Genomic DNA, 12,571 nt, shown 5'->3' on the forward strand with positions numbered 1-12,571 from the left:
CTGTGTCCTTGTGGAGACCTGATTACCTGCTGTACAGGGGCGAATTCTTGTCTTGTGGAGCATTGTCCTGGTTGTTATGGTAGTGGCGATGATAAATTCCCAGTCAAGTCTGCTAGCTCTTATGTTTATCTTGCTGGGCTGAAAATGTTCATCTGGAGGCAGACAGTGGCCAAGGAAAAGACTTGCTGCAGAAAAGGAGGGGCGGCGTTGTCTTTATTTATCCCAGCCTACATGGGCTAAATATATACAGAGGACGAAAAAACTCTAGTATTTTTGAAAAGCATTTTATTGTGTTTTGCTGATCCATAATATAGAGGTATAGTCCTTTGTGTAATTTTGTAAAGGGATAAGGTACAATTACCTTGAGTGTGATTGCCTAGCCTTCTGCAAGTGTAGCATGCAGGGAAGGGAATCATTTCAGTGATATGCTTGTTAAGCTGGGAAAGAGCAGACAAAAACAAAAGGTACTCAAGGAGGAAGAATGGCGCAATAATTACAGTGAGAAAGCAGGATTCATACCTGTGTGCAGCTGTGGCCAAAATGTTGTGTTTAACCTTGAATGGATGAAGTCATTTAGAAAGGTCCTGTTCCTGCCTGCCTTCCTGGAGCTGACCGTGTCCCGTGTGCCCCGCAGGCTGAGGCCGGCAGTGCCCTGGGCCCGGCAGCCGACATGCACGCAGTGCGGTGGGCGCTCTGGAGCCCCTTCCTGGGCACCGACTCCTCCCCGGTGGTGCTGCCCCTGCGCGGTGGTGCTCGCCGCAGCCCCGGCCAGGCCTTGGTCTTCAGGGCCCCCGCCGACAGCGAGAACTCTGAGGAGGTAAGGGATGCTGCTCCGAGGAGGTAAGGGACCCCGCTGCCTCTTCCTCTGCACCACAAATGCCCTTGAACACCCCGAAGGCTTTCCCAGACAGGCTTTCCATTACTAGAACCTTTCCAAGTGCCCGGGTGATGGGGAAGCTTTATGCAAGTCTGAGTGAATAAAGAGTCATGCGAAAAGGAAGATAACAGCCCTCCACCCCTTGCCCGTGCACATGAATACTTGTATATACTGCACTTAGTGTCAAGCACTGCTTCGCTGTAAGCACACGATGGAGCCGGTGCAGAGCTGGTCAGCACACTTATTTATTGTGATGCTTCTCGGAGGCCTCCGTGACTTGAACTGCTTTATTCTGAGCGATGTACACGCAAATGAAAAGAGGAAGGCCTTGCTCCAGCATGTTTATAGTTTATCAGTAAAAGCAAGTTACTGCTCAGGTTGAGACCTCGCAGAGGAGAGTCACAGAGATGTGTTCAGAACTCTTAGTGTTAAACTGCACTGATTGCTCTCTGCCACAGGCAGATGGGTGCCTACATAGCTTGCTCTATTGAAGACTGGGTTATTCATGTACACAGTTCGGGGGAAAGGCAGAGCACCTGTCTGCACTGCAGCGTGCTTTTAAGTAGCTGATGGCTGTGTGCGTGTGTGTTCTTCACTCAGAGGAATCTGATACCTGGGGTGGCTGCAGGCAGAGTTTGCAAGTGTTGGTGTGCAAGGGCACGGGTGTCTGGGAGCTTACAAACCATGCTGGCTGTGCCTGCATCTTGCAGCGTGGTTCTTCTGGCAGCAGGGGGAGGGAATTGGGTCCGCTTTCAGAGGTATGAGTATGTATGTATGAAGCCTTCTCTAAAAGTATTTAATTTCAAATATTCAGGTGAAGCAAGTTGCATCTGGTACTGTCCAATTCCATGTTTCCACTGATTCAGAAGAAAATCTTGCAACTTCTACAGATATCTCAAGTAAAGCCAGGAAAGAGTCAGAGAAGCCTCCTACACCATCTCTGAGTGAGTGTTTTCCATGTTGGTGACATTTAAAATATAGAGTGTAGCACTGGTATCTGATCAAGAGAAAAAACAAACTTCACGTGACTTTCAGTGAACTAGTTTATGAATTACCGTAGTGAATGGAGTTTACATTGGTTTGGTTTCAGCTCTCACTTCTCCTTTTTACCTTCTGAAATTCACCTGTGATATTAGAACAGGGCCATGTGCAAGAATTGCACTAATTTGCAGTGTGCCACCAGCCCACCCCCATTCTGGTTCACTCTGACAACATTTGGGCTTCAGTGCTAAACCACCAAAAACTCCTGGAACGGCCTCGCAGCCTCACCACCAATGCGTTGCTCCCTGCCAACACTGTTACTTATCTCTTTGAAATCATAATCCTTCCAGATGGTTGAGGACAGAAGAGGTGTCAATTATAGGCTGAGTAATAAATAATCTTGTTGAGCTGCAGTTCCTAGAGCGTGACAGCAACACACGTTTAATCAGCACACACCTCTAACGCAAGGGGTTCTGTGCCAGTGTTGAGCTGGGAAAAACCAGGCTGCGTGTGTGTGTATGTATGCATATATATAGTACGGGAGTGCCAGATGGTGGGATTCTCAGCACCGACCTATGTCTTCTGGAAATAAAAAAATTCCTTTGATTTGGGAATGGAGTTTGGTCAGTACCCAGTGCTCTTGGAGACCCACTCCAGTCACACTGCTTTGTTTCTATCAGCTCTCCCCTTTCCTGATCAGTGGGAAGAAACCCACAGATCTGTTTTAATCTGTGCTTTCCACCCCACAAGGTAGGACTGGGAGCAAAATAGGTCTGTATGAGTTTTCTTATTTGTCCATTCTGGAGCAATTTGATGTTCCCCTGTGTGCTCTGCTGAGGAGGGTGCTCCTCTTCCACTGAAAGCCTCTCAGCTCCCTTGTTTTTAATCTTTTTCAATTTATCTATGGATGTGCAAACCAGATTGCTCTCAACTTAACTGCCTGTTTAAACATCAATATGTGAGTTTATTACCTTATTAATGGGGTGTTGTTACTGAAGTCTATAGGACCATTTGTGCTTGAGGGACTGCCAGAAAAGTCATCTGTTAGTAAATGTTTTGCTGTACAGACAAGTGCCAGTTTTAACCGTGTAATTGCCTGCTCAAGCAGCCAGGCTGTGTCAAATGACTGTGGGGTTCCCTCTGAATATTTCATGAGCTCACAGGGCTCCTTTGGTGAGCCTAGCAAGGCTGCAGCTGCCAGGCGGGGTGGAGCACGCTGGCTGCAGGTCGGGCGATGCAGTTGGCGTGGGAGCTGCACAGTCGGTCCTGTGCTCGGCTCCGGAGCTGCATCGCCTCCACGAGATGGCAGTGGCACCATGGGTTTGCCGCGGGAAGTCCCTGACCCACATCCAGCTTCAGGCTTGCTGCCTCTGGGGCTGTCTTTGCTAGTTTAACAGGCTTTAAAGCAGAAATCTTCGAGGGTAGAATAAAGAGGTTTAGCTCTTGGTGTTGGAGTTTGCTGGGATACGCTGGATTAGGCTGCCATCGACATTGCTCTGAGGCTGTTCTTTTCCTGATGTTGCTTGAAAGATCTCTCTTGAATGCATTTCAGCTGTATCAGTCAGTTCAGTGAATTGCAGCATGGTGAAAAGAGAAGTCTGGCTGAATGTGGTCTGACAGTGACCCTCTGTGCCCATGCATGGGGGCTGGAGATGCTGGGCTGCCCGGACACGTGAGAGCAGCGTGCTCAGGGCATCCTGAACATGTTCCCCCTTCTTTGGGGATGGCCCCAGCTCCCCTGCGGCGGTGGCTGCATCTTCAAGATTTCTTGATCCCAGTTTCCCCACCAAAAGCAAATGGCTTTGGAGGTTGGTTATGTGGTCAAGTGGCAGAAATGTTGAATGAAAGCTGGTGGCTGTGTGCTCTGACAAGGACCCCGGGCGTGCAGCTGGCATGCGGCCCTCTGTCCTGCAGCGTGCCCGGAGGTGCATTTGTAAGGTTTGGCGTGGGAGTTGCGGCCCTGCGGCCACTGCTCCTTTACTCCTGTGCACTGGCTGGGATGCAGTCAGTTGCCTCTGCTCTGCAGGTTAATTCAGCAGCAGCACTGTTTAAGTGCTTGGTAGCTCCTGGGATAGGTAGTTTGCTGTGATCAGAGGTGGTGCTTGCTTTACCCATTTAGGACATGCACAGCAACTGTAAGTTCACAGCTGCGCTTAAAGAGACCTGCGAGGCCAGGTCTGGTCTTGTGACAGCCGCTGGGATGAGCGGTCCTGCCAGCAGCCCACAGCACCGGTCCTGGAGCCGTGCAGTGAGCCCAGCAGCTCCCCAGGAGGCCATGACACCCATTTTTGACAGAGCCTGGCAGCTTCTGTGGGTGTTTTTTTTCCCTGGGATGGGATGGAGCAGGAGGTTTGTCCTGTAGCATTTACAGGACGGTGCAAGCAGCTTAACAGTGTGTGCGGCTAAGTCCACGGTCGAACAGATGGGCTGGAAAACCTTCTGCTGTACTGACAGCTCTAGTGCCCCTTGTACTTCTGCGCACGGTTGCTTTAACAACAGCCAAAGTCATTGTAATTGAGGGAAAACATTATTTTTGACATAAGGGAAACAGGGCAATTTCCGTTGGACAATAGTCAGAATGAAATAGCTGAAATATATGTGGTCGAGAAAGCAAAATAAAGTCCCAACATTGCCAGAAAACATCTGTGTTCCTTGTCTGCTGTAAAGGATTTGCTGCTTACTGGAACAGCGAGTTCATCCGTGCCAGCAAGCGAGCAGACCAGCCAAATATAAACACAGTAAAACTCATACTGTTTCAGGGCATGAATGTACGAACAGATGAAAGTAGTGACAAGAAATAATGGAGGAGCTATGAAAACCTTAAGTATCCTAAAAACTTTCACGTCTCATTAAGCAATCCACTTAGCCAGTGCCACATGGCTTTAAGGGAAACTGCAGCACTGTCTAGAGATGGAGGAGCTGCGTTTTACAGCAGGAAAACTCTCCCTGGCAGATTTAGCCTAATTCCCAGCAAAATAACCGATGAATCCGGAGATGGGCTACACGTTCCTGCCCCAGGTAGCACTCTTATTGGAAAAATAAGGCAAGCAGGGGGTTGAGAGGCAGCAGGCCACCTTGCCGAGCTGGTTCCATCCCTGAAAAATAGACCGTGGTGAGGGCTGGGCCGGATGCGGGCGCAGCAGACTCTATCTGGGGGCAACGGCTTCAGCAGAGCATCTCCTTGTGCCTCTCCACAGGTCCGCCCTCCCCGCTGCGCCTGGAGGTCTCCCCGCGGGGACCAGGGGTAAGTGCTGCCCTGGGGGCCTTTTGCTGCGCGTGGGCCGTGCCACCGACCAGCCAGAATGTGGGACGGGTCGTGGGGTGGGGAGCCCAGGGGCACGGCCCCAAGGGTGGCTCCTCCGATCCATGCAGACCACTGGTGCTGGAGCAGAGGAATTTTAAAATACATACTCCTACTACTTTTTTGTTTTCTTTTTCATAATTTGTTACTGGTAATGCTAATGAAGATTGTTACCTTGGTATGTTTTGTGGAGATTTTCTTCCCCTGAAGCCTTGCTGTGCAAGCCCTGCTGGGTGTGTGCCTTGCCTGTGTGGTTGTGTTGCCGAGTTGTGTGGGCACTGGCAGCAACCAGCGGCATTTCCACATCATGTAATGTGGTCCAATTGCTGAGAACATGCTCAAAGTGTCCCGTTAACTGCTCATTTTCAAGGCTGCCAGGGCCAAGTAACACCAAAAATGCAGCTAAAATCCGCTTTCGCAGAGGGAACAAAACAAATTCTGCACATAATTTGCTGGGCAGAATTTTCTGAGCTGTTTTCACACCCCAAATACCTTTTTAAGGGCTGGTCTGGTTTTTGACAACCCAGATTTGATGGGCACTATTGTCCACGGTACGTTCTGACAATGATTTCTTCATGGAGAGCTATCAGGATTCAAGATGAGCTATAAATACTGAAATCTCTGGTTTTTGTATCTTGATGCAGGGATCAGTGCACACAAATATTTTTGATGAAATGAAATGCTTCATAGGACCGCATTGAACTCTTTGATCTTTCTACTGCGTTTTTTATTCCTCCCTTTGCAAGAGAAAGCACAGCAGCTAAAGCAAAAAGCAGAGGTGTGAACCCACAGGCAGCCAAGCTGTGCCGCTTCTCGGCGGAGCAGAGATGCTGCTGAGCCAAATCTCAAAGCAAACAGCATTTGAACTGCACGGACTGCTTGAAAATACGTGCTTTCTGGCCCACCTAGCCCGTGGAGACTTCTTGCGGTGCTTGCAGCATCGTGGTGTTTTTTCCCTGGGCGGTGCCAGCGTGTTCACAGTATCCTGTTCCTTTCCAGTTGTCGCTCTCCGAGCTCTCGGCCTCGCCGTGCGGTAAGGGTGAGCCCCCTCTGCCGCGGAGCAGCGGCGCCCCAGTGCCCCGGCCCCGCGGGACACCACGGGACACCAGCGTGCTCAGAGCCCCCGGCACCGCTCGCGCCGAGCCTGCCGTGCCCTGGCACGTGGCTGGGATCACGCACCTGGAGGCCGACCTGCACCCCGGCTCCCCGGACCTGGACCTCTCCGGCAGCGAGCAGCTGCGGGAGCTGCCCTTCGCGCCCGCCCAGGCGCCCATCGTGGCCGTGGGGCTGCCGGCAGGCAGGTGGGGCTCTGACGGTGCTGGGGGGGTGATGACGTGGCGGGGCTGAGCGGCCTCTCCGGGCACCGCAGCACGCTGAGCGTGCCAAGGGAGGGCCTGGGTTGGGGTGGTCATTATTGCAGAGCTCAACCCCGTTTCTCTGCCTGTTCCAGCACCGTGTGCTCTCGTGCTTCCCTGGCGCTCCTGCATGCCTCTGGCTTTCCAGAAATCCTGGACTGCAACAAGGAGCCTGTGGAGATTGCAGAGCCCCTGGACTCCACGAGCTTCAGTCCTCAGCTGGAGGAAGCTGATGCTCTGCAGAGCAATGAAATAATCCTGCAGTTCCTTGCTTTCAGTAGGTAAGATGCCAAGCCTTCGTGGTGTGGTCTGCAGGTGGATTTGAGGTGCCTTTCAGGAGAGAATCCCTCCCCAAAATTGTCCACGAGCTGCTTTCATGCTCAAGCAGGAGAAGCCCTTGTCAATGTGCTGCTTCTCCTAGTGCCTGCCATGGAAGCAAAGCCCTGGAGAGCTTTAAAACAACATTATTGTTCTTTTAAGGCACTCTTAAAACACATTCCATTTTTTTTGTCGTATACATTAGCCACAGTGTGACATGAAACCAGTTAATGCAGGATTTCTACTTAAATGCATATTACATTGAGAAGCTGAGTTTGGAAAGCCTTTCTGTGAGGGTGGTTTTATCCTGCCAAGGCGCTGCTCACAGCTCTTCTATAGATGGCAGCGCGCTGTGCAAAGGTAAAACGCTACTTTTGCTTGGCTCTTCCATCACAGCATATGGTAGAAGACAGCTGGAATTATGAAGCTTTTGGAAAGCAAAGGCAAACCATATGCCCGCTGTCTTCAAAGAAGTCCAAATACTTTTGATAATACTGATCTTCTCTTGTTCTTCTGCTTCTTGGTGGGTGACAAATGCGCGAGAAGCTTATGATCAGGAGGAAGCGCTGCGTTACGGGCCAACCAAACCCGCTCTTCTCTTGCTCAAGGGCTCCTCAGGATGGAGTGGAAGGGACGTGGCCCAGAACCGTGTTCCTCACCTTCCAGTTCTACCATTTCCCACCGGTCACCACACCACGTCTGCAGCTGGTTGACATGGACAACGAGAAGGCAGCCAGGTCAGCCGCACCGCCTCAGCTCCTTGTCCAGATCAACAAAGACGGGACTCCACACACTGGTGAGATCTGGTCCTGACATGCTTTAGCATCCTCGTATGGCCTTTCCTCTTCAGGATTGAACAGGAGGCGTGTGAGAGGGTGGAAGGAGGAGTGGGAGGAAGATTGCACTGTCTAGGCAGAAGGGTTGGTCGTGCAGTTAAAAGGCAGCGTATTTGGGCACAAGATACAGTGGGCGCAAGGCAATGAGTCTTTTCATGCACTTCATGCACAGATTCAGAGCTGAGCTGGGCACGTGTAGAAAGCCCTGCAAGCTGCCATCGCTTGCTGAGGGTGTACACAGAGACCCAGGTGCTCTGGGAAGCGTGCTGCCCCGAAGGGGGAGCAACCAGAGGTGCTGGAAGGCGGAGCAGCCTGCCGGCCCTGAGCAAGTTGGCCAGCCAGGCTGTTCAAGTTTGCTTCTTGTGTTGCCTGCCTTGTGCCTTCCTCAGAAGCGTGTGATGCTCATGTCTGGAGATGATGTGCCTGGTTTGAAGGCCTGCGCATGTTTATAGAGCACTGAATTCTCATCGTTCACCAGACCTTGCCCAGGCTTAAAAGTACATCAGTCCTGAAGTCTTACTGCCATTTCACGTGGTCCTTCGCAGGGTTCATCAGTAAACTTTTGTGTGTGTATGGGCTATGCTATTATGTTACTGTGCAAGGAATAGCCACCTGGGAGGTTTAAACAACATTTACTGGTTCAAGTGGCATTTTTGTCAATCAGATTTAGGCTTGCCTCCAGGCCAAGGGAATGGACTGCTATCTGCTTTAGTAGCAAACCTCTATTAGTTTATGTGGCACATAATTAAAAATGTTCAAAATGTCAAACCATGAAGTAAAACATCAATAAGTATTGGTGACATGATTCAGACATCTAGACTGCTGACTCCAGCTGTAGTTAAGTACATTTAAAAAGATATGCAACACATTTAAACGAAGTGCCTAGTATAATCTAATCTGGTTCTCTGAGCAGAATGCTTTCTTTTCTTTCTTTTTGTGTCTCATTAAATTCTGGTCCCAAGGGACACCGAGCAGTTTCAGTTGATGAAGCTCCTTCTCCATCTGGAGTTACTAATGGTAATGAGAGAGGTCTGTACAGACTGAGCATTTCTGTGCAGGGGGTCATTCCGAGGGTGAACCTGGTTACTAATTTGACTGATGGGTTTATTAAGTTGAAAGTGCACTGCACAGGAGAGGAGGGGTCTGGGTGCTGAGGATGGGTGATGTGGGTCCAGTTTCTGTTGCTTGATGCACAGGACTCCTGGATTTCCTTGCTCCCCATGACAGTGGGCTTGTGAGCAGGCAGGGCTCACCGGTCCTGGCTCATGCAGGCACAGCCTCTTGGATTTGGTTTTCATCACCATGATCCGTTTCCTGCAGGAGCTCCGGGACTGCAGCTGAAGTACATGGTGGATCCCGCCTTCCTGAAACCTGGGGAACAGCGCTGGTTTGTGTGCTACCTGGCTGACCACAGTCTTCAGATTGACATCTGGGATGGAGACTCTTTGCTTCTTGTTGGGTCCGCCGCAGTTAAATTGAAGGTATAGAGCCTTTTTTGTTAAGCCTTAATGACTGCTAACAATGAAGGAGAACTTCTGCTTAGAATGCAGGATTTTTAAGGAAGAGTCTTGACTTTGTCCTGTGTAGAGATGCTGTTAGATTACCCTTGAGTCTTTAGTAATCAAGTTTTTATCAGCCACTCTGTTTAACTGAGACTGATGTCAATCTGACAAGCCTGTAATCACAGGATTTGTCATCTTATCCTTGAAAGCGATGGCAAAGCATTAACTTTCTTCCCTGGAACTTCTGCAGTATGCTAGGGCTTACTGGATAAAAAAATTAAGGCAGACCTAGGAAATGCAGAAACATCTTTATCCAGATCTTTTAATCTCTCAGTTCTGAGTTGCCCTAGTAACTAGTTACCCTAATGCCTAGCTGTTATCCTTTTGGGAGCAGCTGCAATGGAACAGTTCCACCTGTGGCAGCCTGTGAAGGAAATGCATCTGCTGCTGCTATGAGCGGGAGAGGGGTCCTTGTGCCAGGGCTTCCTGCAGACCTGGGAGCACGGCAGCATCTGTCCGTGCTCTGGCTGGGGGCCACAGGGCTGGGTGCTGCCCTGTCCTTGCTTTCTTCTCCAGCCCCTGCTGCGCCAGGGCCGGCCGGCCGTCAGGACCCTCCACGAGCTGGAGGTGGCAACCACGGAGTACGAGCAGGATGCGGTGGCAGTGGGCAGGGACGCGCTGTGGCACGGAGCGGTGCGGCCCGTGGACGTCCGCGTGGCAGTGAGGGGTCGCCTCCACCTCTGCCTGGCCAACGTGGGTAAGAGCACTGTTAGCCTGGCGTCCCTCCGAGCCCCTTCCTGGCTGTGCTGACAGGACACGATGCCTAGCTGGAGCACGTGGCTCTGTAACTGTGTTTTGAAGTCCAGCAGTCGGTAGCAGAGCTGAGCTAGAAGCCACTGTGGTGGCCTTTGCTTTGGTCTCTGGTGATGCTGGTGGTAGCGTGCAGGTGTCTCTGTGCAGTAGCAGACAGCTCGTGGACGGACCAGCTGCAAACCTGCAGGTGGAGGGTTTAGGGTAGAGGTCACCTCTTGGAGGTCTTTAAACTGCTTCTGACCCCATGATCTTAGAACCTCGACATGGTGCAGCTCTGGCAGTGCAAAGCAGCATGCACTCGGCTCAAAGTCTCGCTGTGGGCCGGCCTCCCTTTGGTTTGTCTCCCAGATTTTGCCCGTGACTGGGGAAGGCAAAATCTGGATGTGCCCTGGTAGAGCTCTGACTTGGTGCTGGAGTGAGCTCCCGGGCAGCGGAGCCACAGCCCCATCCCTGCGTGTGGGCTCGGGGGATGCTGTGGAGGTGCTGGGATGCTCCTTGCTGTCTTACCCACGGTAAGGCAGCTCTCAGGCCGATGGGATGGAAACAGTGACGCACAGATGGGTGCTAGCAAATAGCACGGAGGAACAGGCGGCATGCACGAAGCTGTCCCTGTCAGAAAACCGAGCTTGCAGGGACATTATTCTTCCCAGAATGTACTGGGTACTTTTTTTATATTTAATTCACCATCCTAAAAATGTGCAGTGACTCCAGGTTTTAAACTCTTATCTTCAGAAGAAAGATTAGCTGCATTATAAGATATCTTAAATTGTCATTTTCATACTTTGCCTGCAAAAGGACGATAAGCTCCTGGGAAGGAGAATCTGAGATCCACAACCCAAAGAGAGGTTTAACTCAAACCTGGCAAAAGAAGGGAGAACGAAAACACACTGTTCCAGGACAAAAGCTATCCTTTGATTTCTCTGCTCCCCTCCCCTTTTTTTTCCAAATTTATTTTCAAATTCAGAACAATGCTAGTAGGTTTCTGAGAGTTATTTATAAAACTTGGTCTAAGGCATTAAGTGGCAGAGCTGTTTTGTGAATGCGGTGGTGTTGATTGAGCTGTTTGGAGAAGCAGCGTTCGGCCAAGGAACAGTATTTCTCATTGAAGCCTTCAGCTGAGGTGCCTGTCTTGCACTGAGCGTATTTCAGGTGGCAATGTCACTTTGAAATCAGAATCTGTTGCAGAATGGGAATGCAGAATAATTGCAATTGGTGCTCTGAGTCCTGTCACAGGTCAGAGCTGTGCCTTCTGGCCACCTGCTGTGGCTGCAGAAACTCAGGTACTTCTGCTGAAACTTCACAAAATACAGATTGGAATCGGAGCTGGTTACAGAGGTCAGCGGTAAATCAGTCATGATGTCCCCATTGCTTTTTAGTAGGAAACGGCTCTGTCACTTACAGAAAAGATATATGGAGTGCAGTAGCAATAGGATTCCAGAGGGATCATCATAAAATGCAGAGAGCATTGTAAGCAACAAGATATTTGCTTCTGCCTTTTTTGTAAATTGTCTACAGAGATCTGCAGTGGGGATAAAATTTTCTAGTAGATTTTATGACAATTTAAGAAATTTATGATGATATAAGGAAAAGTGGGAAAGTTATTTTCTGATGAATCCTTGTGGGTGAGTCTGTGCTGACTGTTTTCTTTCCATGTTGGCCTGAGCTTGCTGTGCGCTTTTTTTCGGAATAGTGATGACCTGAGGGGGGGGGCGGAGGGGGGATGCTCGTGGGGACAGGGCAGGCTCCAACACTGCCTTGTGCAAGGAGGAGCCGTCACCAGTCCTGTCTGCTCGGCGTTTGCTTTGGTTGGCCACCACCTCCTGCTTGGTGGCAGTCTGCTGCACGCTGCTGGTGTCGGTCCTGGGCTGGAGCAGCCGAGGTGGAGGCTGGAGCAAGCGATCCCAGCTTGGCTTCGTGTCTTGGCTGGCAGCTGTAGAGCAGGGGCTGCTGCTGGGGCTCCAGGGGGAGCACGGCAGGAAAGCCCCGCTGCAGGTGGGCGGGCATGGAGCTGGTCCGTGCGGAGGTGTTGCAGGACATCCCCCAGAGACGGGGCTCACCCTGGTGTCTGTCTGTGGCAGGCCACCGCTGTGAGGAGACCCCGAGGATCCCAAGGCGCCCATCGCCATCGCGTGCCCGCCTGGTGCCCTCGCTGGACAGTGTCAGCAGCCTGCGGGGCGGCAGCTTGCTCTCCCTGCATGCCGGCAGCGGTGAGTCCTGCTGGGGTGGCTCAGCCTGTGCTGCCCCCGTGTCCCCAGCTGGCTGGGGTGGTGGGTGCAGCACGGGGACACTTCACCCCCCGTGCCACACCGGTAACCCAAGCTCTCTCCCTTCAGGTCCAAGGGTGTCGCGGGCACGCAAGCTGGCCGAGGTGGATGGCGAGCTGGCAGCCACGCTTTGTAGCCACCGGCCAGAGGCGAGCCCGGCCTCCCCACGTGCCCCCCACGAGGCCGCAGATGTCCGGCGGCGCAAGCTGCGGCGCATGGCGCTGGTGCGGCAGCAGGAGGATGCCGGCGGGAGCACGCCCCAGCGCACGGTGAGGGCAGGGGCCGGGGTGCCCTGGCAGGGCTGTGGTGGCTCCGGGCTCACTG

At 51.7% G+C, this 12,571-nt stretch overlaps 1 protein-coding gene across 5 annotated transcripts in view; it reads left to right on the forward strand.

The window, feature by feature from the left end:
- Nucleotides 1-12,571, forward strand: part of NPHP4 (nephrocystin 4) — a 32,654-nt gene that overhangs the window by 12,260 nt on the left and 7,823 nt on the right. For 3 of the 5 annotated variants that reach the window (XM_040533564.1, XM_040533570.1, XM_040533567.1), the window contains 10 exons: nt 635-817; nt 1,692-1,821; nt 5,056-5,102; nt 6,159-6,460; nt 6,604-6,795; nt 7,441-7,628; nt 8,989-9,149; nt 9,747-9,927; nt 12,062-12,190; nt 12,317-12,516. In XM_040533564.1, coding sequence (XP_040389498.1) covers nt 635-817; nt 1,692-1,821; nt 5,056-5,102; nt 6,159-6,460; nt 6,604-6,795; nt 7,441-7,628; nt 8,989-9,149; nt 9,747-9,927; nt 12,062-12,190; nt 12,317-12,516 — 1,713 coding nt within the window. The remainder of the gene's footprint in view (nt 1-634; nt 818-1,691; nt 1,822-5,055; nt 5,103-6,158; nt 6,461-6,603; nt 6,796-7,440; nt 7,629-8,988; nt 9,150-9,746; nt 9,928-12,061; nt 12,191-12,316; nt 12,517-12,571) is intronic. The other 2 variants (XM_040533565.1, XM_040533566.1) reach the window with 2 other exon arrangements.

This window comes from Cygnus olor, chromosome 21, assembly GCF_009769625.2.
Source record: "Cygnus olor isolate bCygOlo1 chromosome 21, bCygOlo1.pri.v2, whole genome shotgun sequence".
Taxonomy (NCBI): Eukaryota; Metazoa; Chordata; class Aves; order Anseriformes; family Anatidae; genus Cygnus; species Cygnus olor.